Raw genomic sequence first — 26,654 nt, forward strand, 5'->3', positions numbered from 1 at the left:
TCCACAAATGAAGTGCAGTGGCTTAATCGTATTTTCATATCAACATCTTGGGTTAGGGAAGAATCCAATCTAAAAGTATCAAGTAGCCATTTTGGGTTTTTATTATTTCTTTTGGCAAAAGGTGGTCCCCTGTTTACGCAGGGCCTGGGGCATTGCACCTTCTGCCCATAGGTAAACGGCTGGGTTAAAACGTCACGTTATCTACACACTATTAAAACTCTCATTAAACTCATCATTATCCACTTCTCTCCCTCACTACTCCTGTGAAGGGGGATGGAATAAAATCAAATCAGAGAAGCTCAGCCAAGGCTTGCTAAAAAAAAAAGAAAAGAAGAAAATCCTGACTGGGATAAAAGGTAAAATGGCATAAACAGAATTAAATTTAAGAACACAGGGTTTTTTTTCGCTTTCTACATTCCACGAACATCATATATATAGTATTTATGGCCAAGATTACTTTTACCTGTCCGAGGTTTAGTTTTCTTAAGCTAAGCTGAAGAGACAAGCTAAAAACAGGGAGATCACAAATATCAGGGGAAGGGGGACAGGCGAGTACCAGCTCAAAGTGAGGGGAGAGGACAGGAACTCAAACCTCTCCCCTCGTCAAAGCTTGAAAGATCCCTTCTCACAGCCTTTTCTAGACAGGAACAGATGAACATGAGGGAAGAATTGCCAGGAATTTGCACAAGCCTGTGTCGTTCCCCTCCCCCCCCCCCCCAACTCCCCGTGAGTTGCTTAAAAATGAAAGGTAAAAAGATCAAAGTCTGTACTGCGAAAACCAGCAGCTTGTTTTTCTTCCTAATGACAGTATTTGCTATTTACAAAACCTTAATTTAGGGTGCCTGAAGTTTCTTTAAAAACGTTTGCCGTTTAAAAGTGTCTTGTAGTGCAGATCTCCAGAGTGTCAGTTTTGGGGGACGAAGGACGGTGGGTAACGCTTTCACTGAAGGTCTTCTCGGTGGGACAGGGCAGTCAGAATCTCAATGAGGTTGTCTAGTCCCCAGAGGTAGCCGTCCTCCCGGTTCCCTTCCACCCACGAGGCCCTGTGGCTCAGCACCTGGCCCTCTGGCAACGGAGTTGTTTTCCCAAAGTCTATCATCCACACTTTGGCCTGTTCCTTCGTGTCGTGGATGAAGAGGAGGGAGCTTCCGATGACCTGAGGAGAGAAAAGCACTGGACTTGTAATCATGTCTAGACAGAAATGAATTCCTCATTTAGGAAGGAACTGAAAACTAGCTCTTTTTTTCTGATATACTTGAGCCTTGAGGTACAATATTTAGCTAATTGTTTGATGCTAATAGCGTATTTTAATTGAATATTTATCTTTTTATAGTAATCTCCTCACTGGCCTCCCACTCTGCCATCTATCCCCCCTTCAATCAGTTCAGAACTCTGCTGCGCGTCTTATCTTCCGTCTGGACCAATATGCTCATATCACCCCTCTCCTCAAGTCACTTCACTGGCTTCCGATCAGGTACCACATACAGTTCAAGCTTCTCCTTCTTACCTACAAATGCACTCAGTCTGCAGCCCCTCATTACCTCTCTACCCTCATTTCCCCTTACGTTCCCGCCCGTAACCTCCGCTCACAGGACAAATCCCTCCTCTCAGTACCCTTCTCCACCACCGCCAACTCCAGGCCCCGCCCTTTCTGCCTCGCCTCACCCCATGCCTGGAATAAACTCCCTGAGCCCATACGCCAGGCCCCCTCCCTGCCCATCTTCAAATCCTTGCTCAAAGCCCACCTCTTCAATGTTGCCTTTGGCACCTAACCACCATACCTCTACTCAAGAAATCTAGACTGCATCAACTTGACATTTCGCCCATTAGATTGTAATCTGTACAGCGCTGCGTAACCCTAGTAGCGCTCTAGAAATGTTAAGTAGTAGTAATCTGTTTTGATGTATTTCTTTGTCTAAAGTGAACTATCAAATATTAATAACTCAATCAAAGCAATAAGCACTACCAAAAGCTATTTCGGGTAGGGGAAGCTTGCTTTGTTTTTTTTATTTTTACTGATTCAGCTACTTAAAATAGTCCCTCTCTTCTGTGGAGTTTCTCTATTAACATCTACGAAAGATGCTGAAAGAGCTGTGAAAAGACGGCTAGATGAAAACTGGAAGCTGCTTTTCGGGTGCAGATGCGCCATGCGTTAAAAACACCCAGATGAAAACTGGCAGCTGCTATTCGGGTGCAGATGCGCCATGCGTTAAAAACACCCAGATGAAAACTGGCAGCTGCTTTTCGGGTGCAGATGCGCCATGCGTTAAAAACACCCAGATGAAAACTGGCAGCTGCTATTCGGGTGCAGATGCGCCATGCGTTAAAAACACCCAGATGAAAACTGGCAGCTGCTATTCGGGTGCAGATGAGCCATGCGTTAAAAACACCCAGATGAAAACTGGCAGCTGCTTTTCGGGTGCAGATGCGCCATGCGTTAAAAACACCCAGATGAAAACTGGCAGCTGCTATTCGGGTGCAGATGCGCCATGCGTTAAAAACACCCAGATGAAAACTGGCAGCTGCTTTTCGGGTGCAGATGCGCCATGCGTTAAAAACACCCAGATGAAAACTGGCAGCTGCTTTTCGGGTGCAGATGCACCATGCGTTAAAAACACCCAGATGAAAACTGGCAGCTGCTATTCGGGTGCAGATGCGCCATGCGTTAAAAACACCCAGATGAAAACTGGTAGCTGCTATTCGGGTGCAGATGCGCCATGCGTTAAAAACACCCAGATGAAAACTGGCAGCTGCTTTTCGGGTGCAGATGCGCCATGCGTTAAAAACACCCAGATGAAAACTGGCAGCTGCTTTTCGGGTGCAGATGCGCCATGCGTTAAAAACACCCTCTCACCACACTGTTCTCTCTGCCAGACCTAATTGTGCAGAATACCTGCTTCCAGTCTTATCACCCTCCACTGCATGCCTGTCATGCAACCGCAGCACGGAACTTTTCGCCACTATAAACCCTTTTGATATTTATCAGAGCTGACAGAGTTAGCCACATTTAAGGGGTCTTTTATTACAGCTTAGCTCGAGTTATCTGCTGCAGGGCCCATAGGAATAAAACGGGGCCTGCTGCCGATAACTCAAGCTAAGCTTTAGTAAAAGACCCCCTTAGTTTAAGAAGCAGCACAAAAAGCTATGTCTGATGTTTTAATAGAACGAGTTTCCTGGGATGGAGTCAGACTGGAGGCCCACAAGGTGGCGCTCTTTCATTACGTTTATTTATTTATTGCATTTGTATCCCACATTTTCCCACCTTTTTGCGGGCTCAAAGTGGCTTACAATACATTATGGAAATGGAAATTACATTTTGTTCCAATTCGGTTATGGATTACATTGTGAAGAGTTATACAAAACAAATCAATCAAATCAAAGTATTGTTAAGGAATATATCAATGGAAAAGAACATAGAAACATTGAAAGGAAAACAACGAGAAACTAGAGATTCTGAGGACGTAACTTGTCCAAAGCATCGTTGGCTACACAGACTTGCTCATGATCTGACCTTGTTTAGAAACATCGACTGTCCAATGCTGATGATTGTAACCTTTATTTTGTACTTTACTGGATTTTGGGGGAGTTGGAAAGGGAAGTTACATTCCTTACAAATATGTCAGACTATCAAATCAATCGATCTAACATATGCATTTCCTTTTTACAAATGCAAAAACTGTTCCTAACTTTGCCCATGTTTGAAATTGTACTATTTGATAGACTAATTTTGATACGGATACAACATTTCTATTGTTGGGAAATACTGTTTCTCTGATTATGGTATTTATATTTTCAGAACTTAATAAAAAAAATTTTTTTAAAGAAGGTTTTAATTTTAAAGAAGGAGTGGAGGAGTGGCCTAATGGTTAGGGTGGTGGACTTTGGTCCTGGGGAACTGAGGAACTGAGTTTGATTCCCGGCACAGGCAGCTCTTTGTGACTCTGGGCAAGTCACTTAACCCTCCATTGCCCCATGTAAGCCGCATTGAGCCTGCCATGAGTGGGAAAGCGCAGGGTACAAATGTAACAAAAATAAAATAGATACAATTGGAGATTCTACATGGAATGTTGTTGCTACTATTGGAGATTCTACATGGAATGTTGCTATTCCACTAGCAACATTCCATGTAGAAGGCTGCGCAGGCTTCTGTTTCTGTGAGTCTGACGTCCTGCACATCAGACATAGTAACATAGTAGAAGCAGAAGCCTGCGCGGCCACATTGGTGATCTGCAAGGGCCGTGATCTGCAAGGGCCAACTTCTACATGGAATGTTGCTAGTGGAAGAGCAACATTCCATGTAGAATCTCAAATAGTAGCAACAGTGGAGGAGTGACCTAGTGGTTAGGGTGGTGGACTTTGGTCCTGAGGAACTGAGTTCGATTCCCACTTCAGGCACAGGCAGCTCCTTGTGACTCTGGGCAAGTCACTTAACCCTCCATTGCCCCATGTAAGCCGCATTGAGCCTGCCTTGAGTGGGAAAGCGCAGGGTACAAATGTAACAAAAATAAAATAGATACTATTGGAATTCTACATGGAATGTTGCTACTATTGGACATTCTACATGGAATGTTGCTATTCCACTAGCAACATTCCATGTAGAATCTCAAATAGCACCAACAGTGGAGGAGTGGCCTAGTGGTTAGGGTGGTGGACTTTGATCCTGAGGAACTGAGTTTGATTCCCACTTCAGGCACAGGCAGCTCCTTGTGACTCTGGGCCCCATGTAAGCCGCATTGAGCCTGCCTTGAGTGGGAAAGCGCAGGGTACAAATGTAACAAAACAAATACCAGTTTAGGGTTTTTTTTCCCTAAAGAAGCTGATTTACTGTTTCGATTGTGTTTTGATGGTGAATATTTGATATTATTAAACCACGGACTCATTGGAGCAAATGTTTTATTTTGTTACTATGTATAGATTTTATCATGTATGTTTTTCTGTAATTCACCCAGAAAGGATATGAAATGCACACGAAGGCCACACTACAACTTCCATACAGGGACTGGTGGTTGGGAGGTGGGGATAGTGCTGGGCAGACTTATACGGTCTGTGCCAGAGCCGGTGGTGGGAGGCAGGGATAGTGCTGGGCAGACTTATACGGTCTGTGCCAGAGCCGGTGGTGGGAGGCGGGACTGGTGGTTTGGAGGCGGGGATAGTGCTGGGCAGACTTATACGGTCTGTGCCAGAGCCGGTGGTTGGGAGGCGGGGCTGGTGGTTGGGAGGCGGGGCTAGTGCTGGCCAGACTTATACGGTCTGTGCCCTGAAGAGCACAGGTACAAATCAAAGTAGGGTATACACAAAAGTAGCACACATGAGTTGTCTTGTTGGGCAGACTGGATGGACCATGCAGGTCTTTTTCTGCCGTCATCTACTATGTTACTATGTAATGAGCCTCAGATCCGTGCTGTCAAACCCAATGATGTTTCTTACATTTGTACCCCGCGCTTTCCCACTCATAGCAGGTTCAATGTGGCTTACATATTATATACAGGTACTTATTTGTACCTGGGGCAATGACTCCGGTGCTGCACAGAACAGCGCCCAACTCCCTCATGAGCCAAGGTAATAGTATGCAAATGATATGCGTTAAGCACAACTTTTGAATGCATGCCCAGGATGCGGGCTATCACTGACAGCCCTGGGGGTCCACTGGACCTCCCCATGCCCCCATCGGTAAGGCCGTGGGAGTACGGTGGACCCCCGCATGCAAATACAAAAAAACCCCACCTTTGTGGCCCAGTGGGACCTGTCTTCCTGTCCCTCACTTCCCCCGTGACAGGGTGCCCGACCTGTCCTGCCTCCCCTTGAAAGCTTTCCCTGGTGGGTTAGTGGTGGAGGGGTCCTCTCAACCCAACCCCCTCCCCAGTATCTTCAAAGTTGGAGGAGGACGGACTAGCATTCCATCCTCCTCAGCGGGTGCCACCTTAAAATGGCGGCGTCCTGCCCGGTGCATCCTGGGATACACCAGGCGGGGCTTAGCTTCCATATCTCCCTTATAAGGAAACTAAACCCTGCCCAGTGCATCCCAGGATGAGTTCTGCAGTATTCCCTGGCACGCTACAGCTCTCCGATCATTCTGTGAAAGTAAATGTGGGCGGTAGTGGCCCTTTGATCATCTGGGCCTCAGAGTGGAGGAGTAGCCTAATGGTTAGTGCAGCGGCCTGAGAACCAGCTCCTCGCGACTCTGGGTAACTCGCTTAACCCTCCATTGCCAGAGTGATGTTCAGCAGACAGGTGGCTTCTCTATAAGGACTGCAGGTACCAAGTGGCCACATTTTGCTCTTGCCTTATTTGAGGCCAGTGAAACGCAGACAAGACAGCGTCCGTACATTTAAAGACTCAAAAACAGCCTTTTAAAATGCAGCTCAAGGGCATATGTGCTAAGCCACTGTGAGGGGGATAATTTTCAGTCAGGGCAGTCGAGCTGGGTCAATGCCCCGTGAAAACTGTCCTCATCGAGGTCAAAAACACCCACAAGGCACATCAATTCTCTGCAATGCTACACACGCACTGTAAACGTGTAAAATCTCTCTGTGCTTTTACGGCAGAATCTACCTGATCTTCTATTCTACAAAGGGCCACTTAACCCACACAGCGCGGATCTGCGCAAGGGGTCAAGCACAGGGGAGGAGCAGGACCAAACATGCACAGAATTTACACACATCACAACTACATTCAGACAGATCTGTGGCTGGCTTTTGATTGTGCCCAAGTGCCTGAACACACAAACACACACATATACCTGGTTATTCAGATGCCCACAGTCCTTTACAAAATGGACTACCACCATATGCCCTTTCAACCCCCTAATAGGAGACTAGAGTGCAATTCATTCCCCGGACTGGCATTGTGGGGGCACAACCAGGGAAACTGCCCCGGGCCCCAGCACACCTAATACCTCCCCTGCTCAACCTCACCTTCCTAAGGCTCTTTCCCATGTGGAAGCAAAGAAAACAGCAGATCACTAGGTGGTATTAATACCACCTAGTGATCTGCTCTTTTCTTTGCTTCCACGTTGGATTTTGCAGATCATCTGTCTTCTTGTTTTCTTAGGCTCTTTCCCACGGGCAGAGGGAAGGGCACTGCCTCCCCTGTGCAGTGTTACAGGAGCGGGACTGTGAAACTTTTTTCTGGACCGTTCTTCAGAGGGGATAATCCACCTGAGTGTCCCATGTACTACTGTGCATAACAAGCTTAAAGATGCCACAGCACAGTTCATCAGCTCGGGGGGGGGGGGGGGGGGGGGGGGGGGGGGGGGGGGGGGGGGGTGGGGGGGGGCTGACTGGGTAGGGTAACCATGGCATTTCTGTAAACTGGTACATCTAAATGGTTTATACAAACTCATTTAACAAAGCAAGAGCTGCAAACAGTGAGGTCATTTTCTAAAATTAAACCAAATCCTCTTTACTAACTGGAAAGAAGTGGGAACGGGCAGGGGGGAGGGGGCTGAAAGGGCTCTTAATGAAGGGAGGAGTGCGGTACTGTGGAGAGAGCGAGGGAGAGAGGCCAGAAGCTGGTGGGCAGATGGAAGTAGTCTGGTGAGGGGGATCTTGGACGCTTCAAGAAATAAAACTGCACTGGAGGACAAGATTCTACATTTAAAATGTGGAATGGAGTTACACACATAGACGGGGCCAGTGGGGGTAAGACTGAAGGTCACAGAAGCCGATGATGCCCCGACCCCAGGAATGATAGCTTCACTTTCTGACACTGTTTCTCCATGAAAAAAAAAAAAGCCGGCAAAGCTTTCACTGCAGAGTCCGCTGCTGTCCTGCACTTGCTCACATCGGGAATGGCCACTTGCCATTTGCAAATTAAAGTTTTGGCAGGAACAGGGACTTCCAGGTGCAAAGGATGTGGTTCAGGGACATGGAAATGTTCTCTTCCCAGTCTACTGTGCAGGACGATCCGCAGAAACCAGTTCCAACCAGTACAGCATCACATTACTGAAAAATGGAGATTAGAGGAATAAACCGGTTGCAATACTGTTGATTGGACTAAGCTAACAGGTCCGTATTTTTTTTAATAGTCACAGGCCATGTGCAGAGAAACCTGTCTATGCAGGAGCTGAATCTACTACTACTTATCATTTCTATAGCGCTACTAGACGTACGCAGCGCTGTACACTGGACATGCTGCTCGACAGAGCTTACAATCTAATTAGGACAGACAAACAGGACAAACAAGAGATAAGGGAATATTAAAGTGAGGATGATAAAATAAGGGTTCTGAACAAGTGAACAAGGGTTAGGAGTTAAAAGCAGCATCAAAAAGGTGGGCTTTTAGCTTAGATTTAAAGACGGCCAGAGATGGAGCTTGACGCACTGGCTCAGGAAGTCTATTCAAGGCATATGGTGCAGCAAGATAAAAGGAACGGAGTCTGGAGTTAGCGGTGGAGGAGAAGGGTGCAGATAAGAGAGATTTACCCAGTGAACAGAGTTCCCGGGGAGGAATGTAGGGAGAGATGAGAGTGGAGAGGTACTGAGGAGCTGCAGACTTTAGGAGAGATGTAAATGACGTGCCCCCTGCAACACGCAAGCTGCATCATTTCTACCACACCCGCACTTGTCCTGGTAACAAAAACAGCTAAAACCAAACGAAACGTTATCCAGGCCTCCCTGTCCTCTACCTTTTCGAGCTCTGTGGAGATCTTCTAACACTCAGAGCTCATTTAAGCATAGTAACATAGGGACCTTATACTGAGCTGCGTTCTGTACTAACAGACACCTAACGCAGCTTAAAATGGCGTACCGTGAACGCGCTCAGTAGACGTTAATCCACGCACTAAAACATTTTCTGGTTTTTTTTGGAGGGGGCATTTCTATACTAATCAGCGCAGCTACGTTAGCGCGGGCTGACAGGTAAGCAGAGGATTACTGCGTCAGACCTTACTGCCTACCAACTCTGGCTGGCGGTAAGTGTTTACGAGGTCACATTTTTCAATGTCTGTGCTGATAACATAAGCATTCTTGATCTTGAGCCGTCCTTGTCGGGGCACAGAAGTCTGCCTTGCGCTGGCTCGTTAAACATGTTAACATGTTTTGAACGTTTCCCGCAGTTTTATGCTTGGAAGTTTCTTGCTTTTGCGTTAACACAGTGAAGGCAGCTCACAATATGAAATAAAAAATAAAAAGCTGCAAATAAATAAATAAATAAATAAATAAAAAGCCTCCCCCCTTTGAATAATTCCAGTGGCACAATTAAAAAAAAAGAAAAGTGTTTCTTTATTGAAAGTGATCCCACCTTTCTGGGATCCTAGGATTTCTCCAATGTGAAGCCGGAAGGGAAGACGGTCACCAGGGAATCCTGCCTCTGCCTGGCACCCAATCCCCGCATGGTATAGGTCAAAACAGCCTTAGTACAATTCTGAGCTGCTTAGGTTAAAGGGACAAGTGTTGCCAGAAATGCTGTGGCACAGAAGCCGGGTCAATCCAATTTATCCCTTTGTAAACATCTGAAGTCTCAGTATGAATTCAACCAACCAACCCAGGCCTCCTTCTCCTCCTTTCCTGAGATCACCGAGGATGAAACCTCCCGCCTTCTTTCCTCCTCGAAATGCACCACTTGCTCCTCCGATCCCATCCCCACCAACCTACTTAACACCATCTCCCATACTGTCACCCCCTCAATCTGTCGCATCCTTAACCTTTCTCTCTCCACTGCAACTGTCCCTGACACCTTCAAGCACGCCGTAGTCACACCTCTCCTAAAAAAAACATCACTTGACCCTACCTGCCCCTCCAACTACCGCCCCATCTCTCTCCTCCCCTTCCTCTCCAAAATACTTGAACGCACCATCCACAGTCGCTGCCTTGATTTTCTCTCCTCTCATGCCATCCTAGATCCACTTCAATCCGGCTTTCGCCCCCTACACTCGACAGAAACAGCTCTCTCTAAAGTCTGCAACGACCTGCTCCTCGCCAAATCCAGAAGCCACTATTCCATCCTCATCCTCCTCGATCTATCCGCTGCGTTTGACACTGTCAATCATGACTTACTTCTTGCCACATTGTCCTCTTTTGGGTTCCAAGGCTCTGTCCTCTCCTGGTTCTCCTCTTATCTCTCCCACCGCACCTTCAGAGTACACTCTCATGGATCCTCCTCCACTCCCATCCCACTATCTGTTGGAGTTCCCCAGGGATCTGTCCTTGGACCCCTTCTCTTCTCAATCTACACCTCCTCCCTAGGCTCACTGATCTCATCTCATGGTTTTCAGTATCATCTTTATGCTGATGACACCCAGCTATATCTCTCCACACCAGACATCACCGCGGAGACCCAGGCCAAGGTATCAGCCTGCTTATCCGACATTGCTGCCTGGATGTCCAACCACCACCTGAAACTGAACATGTCCAAAACCGAGCTCCTCGTCTTTCCACCTAAACCCACTTCTCCTCTTCCTCCACTTTCTATCTCTGTTGATGGCACCCTCATCCTCCCCGTTTCATCTGCCCGCAACCTTGGAGTCATCTTCGACTCCTCCCTCTCCTTCTCTGCGCATATCCAACAGACTGCCAAAACCTGTCGCTTCTTCCTCTTCAACATCAACAAAATTCGCCCTTTCCTATCTGAGCACACCACACGTCCAAGCTCTCATTACCTCTCGCCTTGACTACTGCAACTTGCTCCTCACCGGCCTCCCACTTTGCCATCTATCCCCCCTTCAATCCGTCCAGAACGCTGCCGCACGTCTTATATTCCGCCAGAACCGATATACTCACATCACCCCTCTCCTTAAGTCACTTCACTGGCTTCCGATCAGATACCGCATTCAATTCAAGATTCTCCTCCTTACCTACAAATGCACCCGGTCTGCGGCTCCTCACTACCTCTCTACCCTCATCTCCCCCTATATTCCCACCCGTAACCTCCGCTCCCAGGACAAATCCCTCCTTTCAGTTCCCTTCTCCACCACTGCCAACTCCAGGCTCCGCTCATTCTGCCTTGCCTCACCCTATGCCTGGAACAATCTTCCTCAACCCCTACGCCAAGCCCCTTCCCTACCCATCTTCAAATCTCTGCTTAAAGCTCACCTCTTCAATGCTGCTTTCGGCACCTAACCTTCCGTGAAATATAGTATGCCCTATCAGACGGACTCTACACTTGTCTTTAGATTGTGCACCTGTCTTTTAGATTGTAAGCTCCTTGAGCAGGGACTGTCCTTCCATGTTAAATTGTACAGCGCTGCGTAACCCTGGTAGCGCTTTAGAAATGTTAAATAGTAGTAGTAGTAGAATTCAGGATTAAAAGGAAGCATATATCTAGTCTGGGCAGCAGAAGCTCTAAGGATACACAGCTGCTATTATACCCTTTCCAGTTTATAACGGTGTTTTTCTTACTGAGTAAATCATTAACATTGTAAACTGCCAAGACAGTAATTCCAAATGGCAGTATATCAAGTCTAAATAAACCAATCCGCTGCTCAGACTGCCATTTCCAAGGCTGGTGGAGGTTTTTGTTTTTAAGGCTTCCATTTACTGGACCTGGAGGAATTTGACCATATGCATCACTTTTTCCTACCTCCCCAGGGGTACTTGGTCACTGTTCTCCTCACCCTCCATCACTCTAGTAGCCCCTTCCCACAGGTCACCTCAGTGAAGGCACCTTCAGCCCCACTCTGGCCATCGTAGAAAAATTCACCTTGAAAATGGACGTGAAATCTTTAAATCTATAAAAACCTTCCACAGCATCCAATAGCCTCGACTGGCCAGGGCAGGAAATGCCCCCTACGTTTGCTAGAGTTACTTCAGGTCCAATGTTCAGCTTGTGGTCGCCGGCCTTTTCTAAGGTGCTGACCACCGCGTGCAGAATTTGAGCTGGATATAATCCAGGCTCCAGCGCGGAATCCAGATCTTGCTTGGCCGCTGGGAATTACCCAGCCCTGGCAGATATTTAGACCTAGTACCTGGGTAACTACCCACTTTTTCACTGTCCTAACTTTATCCGGGCACTTACCTGGTTAGCGGACTGAAAATAGTCTTTGCCCAGACTCCACTAACCAGACTCTGCCTCAGTAATCTCCCCAGATTTTCAGTGACGCTGTTGAAAATCCGCGCATCACATAGCCAGCGCGAATTAACCAGTCTGGAGCCATTTTCTTTTTACTCTGTATTTTTAAAAATTTGTCTTAATTTATTGTTACTTTTTAATGCTACGTTATCAGCTTTGGCATTTCATTTCGGTTTATAAAGGAAAAAAAATATAAGTGTTGAAATTAAATACTGCACTGCACAACATATGGCCAAGGACCGTACCAGGCCCTAAGGAGCCCTGGTCTCCACACTAAGGACCATACCAGGCCCTCAGGAGCCCTGGTCTCCACACTAAGGACCAAGGACCGTACCAGGCCCTCAGGAGCCCTGGTCTCCACACTAAGGACCAAGGACCGTACCAGGCCCTCAGGAGTCCTGGTCTCCACACTAAGGACCAAGGACCATACCAGGCCCTCAGGAGCCCTGGTCTCCACACTAAGGACCAAGGACTGTACCAGGCCCTCAGGAGCCCTTGCCTCCACACTAAGGACCAAGGACCAAGGACCGTACCAGGCCCTCAGGAGCCCTGGTCTCCACACCAAGGACCAAGGACTGTACCAGGCCCTCAGGAGCCCTGGTCTCCACACTAAGGACCAAGGACCGTACCAGGCCCTCAGGAGCCCTGGTCTCCACACCAAGGACCATACCAGGCCCAAAGGAGCCCTGGTCTCCACACTAAGGACCATACCAGGCCCTCAGGAGCCCTGGTCTCCACACCAAGGACCAAGGACTGTACCAGGCCCTCAGGAGCCCTGGTCTCCACACTAAGGACCAAGGACCGTACCAGGCCCTCAGGAGCCCTGGTCTCCACACCAAGGACCATACCAGGCCCAAAGGAGCCCTGGTCTCCACACTAAGGACCATACCAGGCCCTCAGGAGCCCTGGTCTCCACACCAAGGACCAAGGACTGTACCAGGCCCTCAGGAGCCCTGGTCTCTACACCATGGACCATACCAGGCCCTCAGGAGCCCTGGTCTCCACACTAAGGACCAAGGACCATACCAGGCCCTAAGGAGCCCTGGTCTCCACACTAAGGACCAAGGACCGTACCAGGCCCTCAGGAGCCCTGGTCTCCACACTAAGGACCAAGGACCGTACCAGGCCCTCAGGAGCCCTGGTCTCCACACTAAGGACCAAGGACCGTACCAGGCCCTCAGGAGCCCTGGTCTCCACACCAAGGACAATACCAGGCCCTCAGGAGTCCTGGTCTCCACACTAAGGACCGTACCAGGCCCTCAGGAGCCCTGGTCTCCACACTAAGGACCAAGGACCATACCAGGCCCTCAGGAGCCCTGGTCTCCACACTAAAAACCAAGGACCGTACCAGGCCCTCAGGAGCCCTGGTCTCCACACCAAGGACAATACCAGGCCCTAAGGAGCCCTGGTCTCCACACTAAGGACCATACCAGGCCCTCAGGAGCCCTGGTCTCCACACCAAGGACCATACCAGGCCCTCAGGAGCCCTGGTCTCTACACCAAGGACAAGGAACTGGGAGCACCAGTCTCATCACAGCAGCTCAGTCCCAGGCCAGCCTAGAGGAAGTTCTAAAGTTTGCGATGGGAAAGACTGTGAAACCCTCCCCCCTCCTGTTTTTAGAAGCAGAGTGTCTGAATTTTGGGTCTCCTACCTCATGTGTCTGAAAGAAAGAAGACGTTTCCAGTGTGGCTCTTATCTCTCTCAGTCGATTAAGGTAACAATTCTGAAATAAAGAGAGAAAAAAAAAAAGATGCTTAGATCATCAACATCAATTTTTATACCATTTGTGGGGGGGGGGGGGGGGGGGGGGGGGGGGGGTGGGAGGGGGGAGGGAGAGTTAAGACAAGTTTTACTGTTAACCAGGGTTATTAGTAATTAGGGGCCCTGTTTACTAAAGTGTGCTAGTGTTTTTAGTGCCTGCTAAATATGAGCATACGCTAACCTTGTAGACGTCCATAGGGATATTATAAACATGGTTGGCGCATGCGTCTAGCACAGCTTAGTAAACAGGGCCCTGAGTCTCACTGCGTGAAATGAGACCTAATAGTACGAGTTCCAGTAAAACTGCCATTTTAATGGCAGCCCATGTTGATAACCCCCCCCCCACCTCACTTAGTGAACCAGGTCAATTCAAAGTGGTTCCCAATAAAATGAAACAGATGCAGTCAGAGACACTTTCCCCTTAAAACACTGCATCAGTGGCATACCAAGGGCAGGGTGGTGGGGGCGGTCCACCCCGGGTGCACGCTGCTGGAGGGTGCAGAGAGCAGCCACTCGCCTGTCGGCTCCGCTGGTTCCCTGCTCTCTCTGCCCCGGAACAGGTTACTTCCTGTTCTGGGGCAGAGGGAGCAGGGAGCCAGCGGAGCCGAGAGCTGCATGGCTGCTCCCAGCAGCAAAGAATGCACCTGGGGGGGGGGGGGGTCGTGCTGCACCTGGGGGGGGTGCGCATTGGCAATCTGCCCCAGGTGGCAGCTGACCTAGGCTCGTCACTGCACCTCATCTCTCATTAATCCAAAGTCCATCCATGTAAAAAGGAAAAAATATCTTTAAGCCCTTCCAAAAGGACCTTGAGGTCATTTAGTCCAAAACTTTAAACATGATGCTAAAAGTTTTATTTCTGTAGCTAATTCAATACACTGAATTTCTAACAACTTTCTAGATCAGGATCTCAAAGCACAAACCGGCTCAGAATGAATTTACTTCAATAAACATCCAGAATCCACTGTAATACCGTGTCTGATCCTCTCTTACAAAATACAGAAGCCACTGGATCTATCCAGGAACATTTATCTGTCAGTGTCTTGACTAAAAGCTGAATTCTTTTCAGAGAAACGTCACTGAAGGGGGACTGCGCTAGCGTGTTTTTGATATGGGTAAAAGGCTCTCTTTTTTGAGGAAAAGAACTGGCCGTGCGGTAAGTGGAACAGTCACCACGCGGCCATTGGGGGGGGGGGGCAGGGGGAGCCATTTCCACCACCCACTGAGATGGTGGTAAGGGCTCCTGCGCTAACCTTGCAGTGTTTATTTATAGCATTTGTAGCCCACATTTTCCCACCTATTTGCAGGTTCAATGTGGCTTACATTGTTCCATAATGGTGATCACCAATTCCGGAAATAGTAAAATGGAGGTAACAGAGTGGATTAAGTAGTCAGATAAAGAAAGTTCATTTTCATAATAAGTAATAAAAGGTATTGGATTAAATTTCAATCATGACAAATTAGCTTAAACAATCAGGAATAAAGAGTTATGATTTGTGTAATTCTGGTGTAAATTTTGTTATGGTAGTTAGGATGGATCTTTGTTTCCCAATTATCGCTGGTTTATTTATTTATTTGTGACATTTATATCCCACATTATCCCAAACAAGTCTGAGTTCAACGTGACTTACAATACACAGTATAGGATACATAACAAAGAGTAATGCATAAGAAAGTAATTTGTTGTAAGAATCCAATTTTACAATACAGTATCACAAACGTACTGGGAAGTTTAACATTTAGAAAATCTATTATGAATGAGAAATTGTACATGAAGCAAAGAGAACGTTAATGGTAAACAGAGTAATAACCAATTCAGGTAATAATTAATTGTTTGAGATATGGTCGTTGTTTGTGAGGGTTTGTTTGAATAGAAACGATTTGAAGATTTTGCGGAATCTAGTATATTCCTGTATATTTCTTTTTTGGGGTGGTCAGGAGTTCCACCATTTGGTAAGTGAAGTCTGCAGAGTGGACAGTTTTGTAGATCACTTTTTTCACAATTTGCAAAATTTTCCAGAGCACTGTCCAGTGTATCCGCTTTCAGTAACTGGATTGCAAAAATAGTTTTGCCACTGTATCCCATCTCTGACAGTTCCCTGCATACCTCCTAAAATGTACGCCCTGGTAAAATTTTGCAAACCTGGTCAGTCACTTTAGGGCCCAAACCGAGCCTAATTTTATAGAGTCAGTCTCACACGTTTGTGAACACAACACATATGTAAATGACGTCTTATAAAAATACCAAACTAGCATCAACGTATGTTCCAATGACATGGTGGACACATTGTCAATGGGCTGTAGAGGGGCGGAGTTCGGGCAGAGAATGGGCGGAGTTAGCAAGTACATGCATAGGTTATACAACACCCGACTCTACAAGAGTACAGAATCCCCCAAATTCTATGTACGACGTAGGTGCAAATGAACTGAACGAGCCCTTAACCATCAATAACAGGGTAGTAAGAACCAATCAGTGATGTTAATTGCACTCATTAATATTTGCATGCACATCTGGCTGCACTCTATTCTATAAGACATGACCCTAACTACTGACGTGTAACTGAAAAGGGGGTGTGGCCACGGGCATTCCAAAAATCTACACGCGTTCTTAGCATTTCCACCAGGTTTCAGCAGGCGTAAATCTGGTGCCATTTATACAACTTGCACCTATGGGGCTCATTTTCAAAGCACAGAGATGCCACAAAATGGCAAAAACATTTTTAAAAAGTCCATCTTTCAAAAACATCTAAATTTCAATTTTGGAAAGGCAGAATTCGGACGCCCTAGACCACGGGCGTAGCCAGACCTCGGCAGGAGGGGGAGCCAGAGCCCAAGGTGGGGGTGGCACTGTTTAGCCGCCTCCCCCCGCCACCGACCCCCCTCCCGCCACTTTGGACCCCTCCTTCGCCACTGCAACCGCCCCCCCCTGCCACCGCCGCCCACCCTCTGCCCCGCCACCGCATCAGGTATCTTGTTTGCTGGCGGGAGTCCCCAATCCTCGCCAGCTGAAGAGTCTTCTTCAGCGCTGGTCAACTCCGGCGCCTTTGTTGTGTGATCATTTGTTTCTGACACCTTACATCCTGCACGGGGCTACATGCATGGTGCAGGACGTAAGGCGTCAGAAACACATGATCACACAACAAAGGCGCCAGAGTCGACCGGCGCTGAAGAAGACTGTTCGGCTGGAGGGGATTAGGGACCCCCGTCAGCAAACAAGGTCCCTGATGATGCAGCGATGTGGGGGGGAGGGCGGGCGAACGGCGGCGGTCAAATGTAGAGGGGGCCAGGACGTAATCTGTGGGCGCCCATGTTCCTGTGGCCCCATGTAGCTACGCCCCTGCCCTAGACTACAGTTTGTCCAAAGAGAAAGGAGGCCTGTTACGGGTGTGTTTTGGGCAGGACTAGGAAAGGCCCAATATTAGGACATCCAACAGTGGTAAGCCACATTGAGCCTGCAAATTGGTGGGAAAATGTGGGATACAAATGCTACAAATAATAATAATAATTGAATGGGAAGAAATGTCCAAATCTATTTATTTAGACCTGTTGCAATCACATCCAGGGTTCAAAAAGATGCTCCGATTGAGCAGCTGATCACTGGAGGGTTTAAGGTGTGACCCCCCCTCCTTAAACCCTCTGTGGTTGCTGTTCCCCTGCCTCTCCCCTGAAAGAGGAATTGGAAAGGGGATACCAGGCTTTGTGACAGCTTCAGGTGTTATGGGAATTCTGAAAAGAGTAGGAAGCAGGTCTGAAGAGTGGCCTAGTGGTCAGTGTAAACCAAGAAACCCAGGTTCAAAGCTCATGTCAGCTCATTTTCTTCTATTAAATTGTGAGCCCTCCAGAAACAGACATATACCTACTGTACTTAAATATTTATGACATGTGCAAACCTGAAGGCTATTGAGGTGGTGTAGGGTCAAGCACGGTGGGTATTTCCCTGTTCCTAAAGGGCTCAAAAAGAGTTGTACCCTGTGTGCCCTGGTTTACAGTGCAGTCCACTGGCCACTAGGCTGCCCCTCTGCTCTGCAAGGGTGTCTGTTTGACCATTTCTGTTAGGGAAGGGAAATGGGACTTGATATACTGCCTTTCTGAGGTTTTTGCAACTACATTCAAAGCGGTTTACATATATTCAGGTACTTATTTTGTACCAGGGGCAAAGGAGGGTTAAGTGACTTGCCCAGAGTCACAAGGAGCTGCAGTGGGAATTGAACTCAGTTCCCCAGAATCAAAGTCCACTGCACTAACCACTAGGCTACTCCTCCACTAGCAACAGTCCATGTAGAAGCTTGCCCTTGCAGATCAGCAATGCGGCCGCACAGGCTTCTGTCTCTGTGAGTCTGACGTCCTGCACGTACAACGTGCAGGACGTTAGACTCAGAAACAGAACGAAGGAAGAAGAGGACCTTGGCTGGTGGGGGGGGGGGGGGGCTAAAATGTGCCCCCTCACCTCAGGCTCTGGACCCCCCTCCTGCCAAAGTCTGGCTACGCCCCTGCCATGCACCACCTGGTTACTGCTGGGTTAGCGCAGGAGCCCTTATCATCACCTCCCCGCTGCATGGCCATGCGATAAGAGTTCTCTCACCAAGTGGCCATTTTTTATTTTTTGGCTTTTACTGGCTGGGGACAAAACGGCCCCCGCCTGTGGGAAAAACAGCCCCCACTGCTAGTGTAGGGCCCTTTTCCCCACAGCTTAGTAAAAAGGACCCCTGTGTGTATAAATATGTACACACAGCCCCAAATGATGAGGCCACTTTCCAAAAGCCTTCCCCCCCCCCCGAATAAATGGCCTATTTGACCTCCTTGCAGGTGAAAAGTAGGCCCCGATGGACCCTTGACTTTCAGTGGCTGTTCGGATCTCTTATTTTGTTTCGACTGCAGCTGCAGCCCTAGGCCACTGCCTAGATTAACCGACAGTTAACACCAACCCTGTTCACAACTCACCAGAATGTTCCGGTTTCCTTTAATGAATTCCCTGAATGCTTCCGTCACCTGCTCCTTTGTTTTTGTCTTCTTAAAGTCTCTGTTAACTGTGCCGTCCTCCTTCTAGAAGGCAAAGAAAGAAATCCAAACAGCAAAATGAACACTTTTTCCACCTCTTCACAGCAAGAAAATATAAGCTCAGTTTTTTTCTGTTTGAGGTGGTGGAGATTTTTTCTTTTTAAATCATTCACTTGTATTAAAATGTGTGATTGGTTTAACAAAAAAACACAACAGGAACTTAAAAGGCAAAAACACTAAGAACACAACAGACTAAGGGGTAGGTTTACTAAGGGATATTATAGGCGTGTTAGCGTTTTTAACACATGTTGATGGTTGGCATGCAGGAAACGCTAATCAGCCCAGAGGAATGTATTGGCATGTTAGCGTTTAACACATCTTAACTTTAAAGGCGCATTAAAAACGCTAGACGCCTTGGTAAACAGACCCCTATATCTGATAGGGGCCTCCTTGATTCATGAACTTTTAGGGTTCTGCTTTATGGGAAAAGGTTAAAGCCCTCGATACAGCTGTGACTCAGTAATGCCAGAGAGTGACTGCGTCAGAGTGCTCTGCAGGATTTGGGAACGGCTGTTCGATGGATTCTGTCCCTTGCTCATTTCTGCACTAGGTTAGTGGCCACCAGTTCACTCCCACCCCAGAACTGTTACCACAGGAGCATCACCCAGTACTTCTCACCCTGATGGATCAGGCCACATTCCGCATCAGTTCAGGTGGTGAAGGGAGGCGAGACTGCGTAAAGTGCTGTGGAAACCTTAGAGCACAATATACAGAAAAACTTCCGGTCAGGGCCTTAGCCACAGGCCCAGGCCTCCTGTCCAATTTTGCTTCAGGCCCATCCAGCAGCGGTGCCCCCTTGTCACGGATCTTCAAGCCCCATCAGTTTAAGACATCTGAAGCCTGCTATAATTCCCTTCAGACAATCTCGGCAATCAGTGGCAGCACCCCCAAGCCGTTCACGCCAGCACTCTGAGCATGCTCAGTCAATATGTGAACTGCTCACTGCCACAGTTGTCCGAGGGGAATTATATCTTAACGTAATGGTTCTGATTTCTATTTTTAAAACTGTGCTTGATGTATTTCTGGGCCTGTACTGCCCCCCAATGGCAAAAGGAAGCAGCTGCCTATTTTTTTACTGAAGCACTTGCTTCCTTTCGCCATTGGGGGGCAGTATAGCCCATTGGTTCTTTCCCTTATTGAGATCCGCCTTGAGCTAATTTCTGGTTAAGCAGAATATAAATATTCAATACCAGCAGGGGCATAGCTACGGGTGGGCCTGGATGGGCCCAGGCCCACCCAGTTTTGTCTCAGGCCCATCCTCACCTTCTCCCACCCCCGCCGTAGCGCTGCCTCCTCTCCTGCACTTCACGGTCTCTGTCTCCCACCCTCGCGGCAGCGCTTTCAATTTGCTATCAGCGCTGCCTGCCTGCCTGCCTGACAGCTGACAGACGCGGCGCGACGTCCTCCTGCTCCGGGGCCTTCCCTCTGCTGCGTTGATTCAACTTCTTGTTTACACAGGGTGGATTGCACGCGGCAGAGGGAAGGTCCCGGAGCAGGACGTCGTCGCGCCGCGTCTGTCAGCTGTCAGGCAGGCAGCGCCAATAGAGCGCTGCCGCAGGGGTGGGAGACGGAGACCATGAAGTGCAGGAGAGGAGGCAGCGCCACGGTGGGAGAAGGTGAGTGGAGGCAGCGCTGATAACTTTAAATGTGCTGGACAGACGCGCGCGCGTGTGTGTGTGTGTGTGTGGGGGGGGGGGGGGTTGTAGTGCCCACCCATCCAACCTGCTGGCCCACCCAAAAATTGTCTTCTGGCTACGCCACTGGATACCAGGCTTCATCAGCTAATCCATTTCAAATTTTTAGTTGGGAGACAAACAGGAAACGGATCATGTCCATCCATCTGGTTAAGCCACTGCTTCTGGTCTATTTGGTTTCAACATGACCATCCTGCTATGAACCACCAGAGTGAGCCTGCAACAAAGCCCAGGACTCCAGTATCCTCCTGGCGTAACCAGACTCCCATTCAAGGAACGTGCAGAGCCAGGTTCAGTCCTTAGGTCAGCAAGGCTGAAGTGCTTCGTGGAGACACGAACTGGATAAACGCAATGCGCAGTCTGCGCAGCCTTCCAGGTTCAAGTTAGAGCAGGGGGCTTGCAAGTGACTAACTGCTGGACCAGGAGTGAGAAGAGAATCAGACTGACTTTTTGAAGAACGCTTTAAAGGTTCCTGTTCAGTGCGTCAGCAACCTATGTTCAAAAATCAAGATACGACAGGTCTAAATCAATCAAACGAAAAATATGGAGCTTCCTTGTCTGCTGTTTTTTATCCCACACGTTTTGTCAGTTCTTAATGCACTTAGAACATTTTATGTTTATTTTACACCTAAACTTCATCTAAAAGCAGCACAATATAAATCTTTAAAATGGGGTGGTTGTGTCATGTTTATCTACTGGGATACAGAAAAATAAAGGTCAAATAATCTTTATATATTTATACCTGAGTTTGATTTGTCCTTGCCATTCTCAGGGCACAAACCGTAGAAGTCTGCCCAGCACTCTTCTTGTACTAAAAGTTCTGAAGATTCTGGAATCCTAAAGAGTTACAAGATTCCGGAATCCCAGTTAGTAGCAACATTCCATGTAGAACCTCAAAGAGTAACATAGTAAATGACGGCAGATAAAGACCTGAACGGTCCATCCAGTCTGCCCAACAAGATAAACTCATTTTACATGGTATGTGATACTTTATACCTGAGTTTGATTTGTCCTTGCCATTCTCAGGGCACAGACCGTAGAAGTCTGCCCAGTACTGTTCTTGTACTAAGTTCTGAAGCTAATGTCGAAGGCCCTTAAAATTTACACTCCAGCCCATAATCTGAAGACAAAACCTATTTGTGACTGGCCTCTGGCATCCCCTGCCTCAGCTTCAACAAACATGTGCCCCACAAAATAAGAGGCATCCTGTAGCCATGGGGGAAGCGGGGCTTTGGGGGCCTGAACTCCCCCCCCCCCTTCACTTTGGGTTCAAGCTCCTTTCACAACTGCAGCACCAGCTGCCTGTCCCCACCCATGCTGCCTGAGCAGTGCAAAAACTGGTGGAATGGTTCAGCCACCGAGGCTGGCACCCTCGTGCAAGCTTCCGAAGGGTGGGGACTCAGGCAGTGGACCTCTTTCATTGGCAGGGCTTAGGCTTTCTTGCCAGGAAAGGTACGATTTAAGTGTGTGTTTGTGTGTGTGTGGTGGGGGGGGGGAGCTGAGAGGAAATAAATGGCCCTCTCAGTCTACCCCCTGTGTCCTCCCCCCAAAGTACACCTCTGACTGGTCCCATGTGGCTATTGCAATTCGCTCTGCACAGCCCCTCGACACTGTGGGTGTCCAACTTGCACACAGGAGGCTCCCCCCAGACCCACGGGGGGGATGTATTAAGCCCCTACACCTACAGCTCTCAACAGATGCAGGAGATGTCCTGAAGCCACCGTCAGATCCATATCGGAATCTCCAGTGAATGGGCAACACGAGACGTCCATCTCCTCCAATTTTACCTGAACATTATCAGCACTTACTTACTGTGCTGCTGAATGTATCCGAATATTCAAACCTATGTCTCACCACTTCCATTCCTCTCTCTCTCTTTCCAAAACAACAAATTATTATTTTTTTTTTTTGCTGTCATTGGACCCCCCAAGTGGACTGAATGCTGCTCAACGCCTCTCTGGCAGTTTTAACCCTATATGGGTGGTCGACCTGGCTGCACTAGTCTCTGGTCTTTAGAAGGCCGAGTATTGAAGGAAGCGGTGATCGTTTTTTTTAGTATTTGAACGTGTGCAATCAAACGATACAATAACCACGTCAGAATTTCAGTCACAGTGAATGCTCAGTGTCCACCCTCAGCGGCTTTGGGAAGTCCTTAACAGCCTTGTCGAACGGTCCCTATGGCAGGCTGTCCCAGATCATCTGCAGCACTTCCTTGAGTTTGGCCATTGTTTGCGGCTTTGGGTGGAGCTTGTGATGGGTCTCCAACATTGCTCCCCAGACAAAAGTTTACGTCACTGACGTTATTAACAGTAAGCTGGTACATGGTGCATGCAATCGTTAGTTTCTCTCAGGCAAGCCGGCTTTTAAAATCTGCCACTTACAGTGTAAACGTTTTTGAATATGTGAAAATTGCTGGGTGGTCCCGCTAAAAGGTCTAACTTCACCATGTTTAAAGATAATTTCATTCCACTTAGCACATTAATGTAGATAATGACAAATATAGCTGTAAAAGTTCACGTTGAAATTCAAAACAGTTGCTGAGAAGATGGCAAAAGTACATAAGTATTGCCATACTGGGAAAGACCAAAAGTCCATCGAGCCCAGCAACCTGTTTCCAACAGTAGCCAATCCAGGCCATAAATACCTGGCAATATCCCAAAAAAGTACAAAACATTTTATACTGCTTATCTCAGAAATAGTGGATTTTCCCCAGTCCATTCAATAACAGTCTATGGACTATTCCTTTAGGAAGCCGTCCAAACCTTTTTTAAACTCCGCTAAGCTAACCGCCTTTACCAACTCTAGGGGGAGTTAGTTTTTTTGTTGCCTCACCCTGTACACAGACTGATTTGTTAGATATTTTGTTTCTAGATCTGCCCTGTAAATTTTTTTATTGTTTGTGTGTTTGGTATTTTATGTATGTTTTAATTCAGGGGTTCTCAACCCAGTTCTTGGGACACATCTAGCCAGTTAGGTTTTCAAGAAATCCACAATGAATATCCATGAGATAAATTTGCATACAATAGAGGTAGGGCATGCAAATCTCTCTCATGCATATTCATTGGGGGGGGGGGGGTAACTTGAAAACCTGACTGGCTAGGTTTGTCCAGAGGACTGAGTCGAGAACCCTTGTTATAACTGGAACCCACCTAGAACATTAGGCTACAGCAGGCCATATTAAAAAATAGATATTAAACTCCCATACCCAAATACCAGATTCTTTTCATCCTTTGAAACGGTATCCCTGGGAAAGGTGCAAACAGAGGTTGCATCTTTTGCAGTGTAACTTCTAGAAAGATTCTTAGCAGTGGTACTAACAAGCTCCCTGATTAGGAAAGAAGGCTGCAAAATGCCCTGTGTGTACCAATACTTAGGGGCATCGTTATTCAGTGGGGCGCTTCTCCCAGAAAGGCCAAGCATACTGCGGTTTATTAGGCAGTGGGTTTCAAGCCTTGCAAGTTCTGGGAAAGCATACTGGGCTGGGCAGCTGGGACCAAATGGCGAACTCTCCTTCCCACCCGCACCTGCTCGTGTTGTTTCATTTTCAGATGTCGCAGCTTTTGTGGCTAAAGAGTACCCGAGACTGGGTTGTTGATCAAGTTGAACAGCCTTTGCTGTGTACTGGGGGCGTTCTGTAATTTAGGGGGTCCTTTCACTAAGGTGTACGCAAATGCTGCAAAGCCCACTGTATACCTCTGGTCTGCAGGGCGTTTAACACACACTAATTCATGTAGTAAAAAAGACCCCTAAGTGCTCTGAAGATGCGTCGGTCTTTCTTATAGTGGAGAAGTAGCCTAGTGGTTAGTGCAGCGGACTCTGATTCTGGGGAACTGGGTTCAATTCCCACTGCAGCTCCTTGTGACTCTGGGCAAGTCACTTAACCCTCCATTGCCCCTGGTACAAAATAAGTACCTGAATATATGTAAACCGCTTTGAATGTAGTTGCAAAAACCTCAGAAAGGCGGTATATCAAGTCCCAGTTCCCTTATGACATCACAATATCAGAAGTGAACCAAGTATCGGGCAAAGAAGCCATTGTGACATCAGTGATGAGGTTGGCTCTTATTGGTGGAAAGAGTGGAGGAGTAGCCTAGTGGTTAGTGCAGTGGACTTTGATCCTGGGGAACTGGGTTCAATTCCCACTGCAGCTCCTTGTGACTCTGGGCAAGTCACTTAACCCTCCATTGCCCCTGGTACAAAATAAGTACCTGAATATACTTTGTAAACTACTTTGAATGGAGTTGCAAAAACCTCAGAAAGGCGGTATATCAAGTCCCAGTTCCCTTTCCCTATTTGAGATGCTACATGGAATGTTGCTAGTGGAGGAGCAGGCTAATGGTTAGTGCAGCGGACTCTGATTCTGGGGAACTGGGTTCAATTCCCACTGCAGCTCCTTGTGACTCTGAGCAAGTCACTTTACCCTCCATTGCCCCAGGTACAAATAAGTACCTGAATATATGGAAACCACTTTGAATGTAGTTGGGACTTGATATACTGCCTTTCTGCGGTATTTTCCATTTCCCTTTCTCTTATATGACAGCAGACTGCATTAAGTGTTATGTTAGTTCTTTGCAGTCTCAAGTTGGCTCAGCTACCCTGACGATTTTGAGTGCGGTTATATAATAAATCTGCAGACAAGTTGCTACCATTTGAATTCAGGCGTTTATGTGCTTATTTTAATATAATACGGGATACAGCAGGGCTGGGTCAGGGTGTCATGGCTGCCTATGTAACTAGCTCTTTGTTCTCCACGTCGAGGAACGTGAGTGGGCAAGCAATGGGGGAGGGGGGATTCCTGTCAGAGCACGTCAGAGCCCAAATGAAAGTATGCAAGGAGGAAGGAAACAAGGGCACAGGCATGCTCTGAAGTTCAGAGTATCCTTCCTTCCTTCCTTCCGAGCTGGAAATAAACCTTTGTGACATAATGCAGTTCCTGGTGATTAGGGAGCGGCAGCTGTTCACACTCAAAAATAGTGTAAAGAGAGAATCACAGGGCTGTGGATGAAGCCGGATGGACGTTAAGGACTAGATTCATGTATCACATCTAAAACTTTGCTGCCAAAATGAAATTCGCCCAAGCGCATTTTAGAAATTACGCCTTAATTTAGGATTACCCCCCCTCCCCCCCGTTTACCAAGCTGCACTAGCGGCTGCTGCGTGGCAACGCCGACACAGCCCACTCAAAGTGAACGGGCTGCGTCGGCAATAGCGCACGGCAGCTGCTAGCGTGGCTTTAGGAAACAGGGGGAAAAGCCTAAATTTCCACACACACATCTAAAAAATGTCTTGTCCTCCCATTTTTTTCGTTAGATTTCGATGACTTGTTGAAGTTCTATTTTTATTGTGACTCTGTAACATCGAAGAAAAGGCTAAAAGTACCTTCAAAGCTGTTGGGTTGATTTACTCTTTTCCTAGATTCAAGTCTATTACTCTGTACTTTCTTGACTTACGTTGGTTACCTATAGAGTCCAGAGTGCAATTTACCATTACCCTGCGTGTTCAAGGAATATAAGACCATGTATGCTTCCACCTTTACCTACGTCAGCACTCACTTGCGGAATACCCTACCAAAGTCAGTGAAAACAGTTCAGGATCATCTGATTTTTAGGAAATCACTTAAGACATGTTTATTTGAGCAAGCCCGCCTCAGAGATCCTGTCCACCCTCATTAATCTCAGGAAGCCACCAGTATGGAGTGACACTACTATTGAGGACTGACCCATCTACTTATCTTTACCTCTCTACCCTACTTGCCCCCTTTCCAAATATTGTACCCTATCTGTTATTCAAATGTTGTAAGCCACATTGAGCCTGCCAGAGGTGGGAAATTGTGGGATATAAGCACTGTAAAATAAATAAATAATTAAATAATTTGTGCTCTGGTCTTTAAATTTATTTACGGTTTGGTACCTTTGTACATGGTGAAATTTTTCCCCTGTTAAAGGCTGATTCTCCATATAACACTAGAAATTTATTATTTTATTTATTTTGTTACATTTGTACTCCGCACTTTCCCACTCATGGCAGGCTCAATGCGGCATGGAATCCAATTCCTTCTCAGTTTTCCTACTTTACGCCAGTGGCATTCCTAGGGGGTGGTGGTGGGTGCGGTCCGCCCCGGGTGCACACCGCTGGGG

At 47.5% G+C, this 26,654-nt stretch overlaps 1 protein-coding gene across 3 annotated transcripts in view; it reads right to left on the minus strand.

Moving 5' to 3' along the window:
• Positions 1–705: 705 nt before the first annotated feature.
• ITPKB (inositol-trisphosphate 3-kinase B) overlaps positions 706–26,654 on the minus strand; it is a 163,922-nt gene continuing 137,973 nt past the window's right edge. For 2 of the 3 annotated variants that reach the window (XM_030195734.1, XM_030195732.1), the window contains 3 exons: positions 18,707–18,808; positions 13,659–13,730; positions 706–1,156 (listed from right to left, as the gene is read on the minus strand). In XM_030195734.1, the coding sequence (XP_030051594.1) occupies positions 941–1,156; positions 13,659–13,730; positions 18,707–18,808 (390 nt within the window). In that variant the 3' untranslated portion in view covers positions 706–940. Of the gene's footprint in view, positions 1,157–7,876; positions 7,944–13,658; positions 13,731–18,706; positions 18,809–26,654 lie in introns of those variants that run through there. The other variant, XM_030195733.1, reaches the window with a different exon arrangement.

The sequence above is a fragment of the Microcaecilia unicolor genome, chromosome 3 (genome assembly GCF_901765095.1).
Source record: "Microcaecilia unicolor chromosome 3, aMicUni1.1, whole genome shotgun sequence".
Classification (NCBI taxonomy): Eukaryota; Metazoa; Chordata; class Amphibia; order Gymnophiona; family Siphonopidae; genus Microcaecilia; species Microcaecilia unicolor.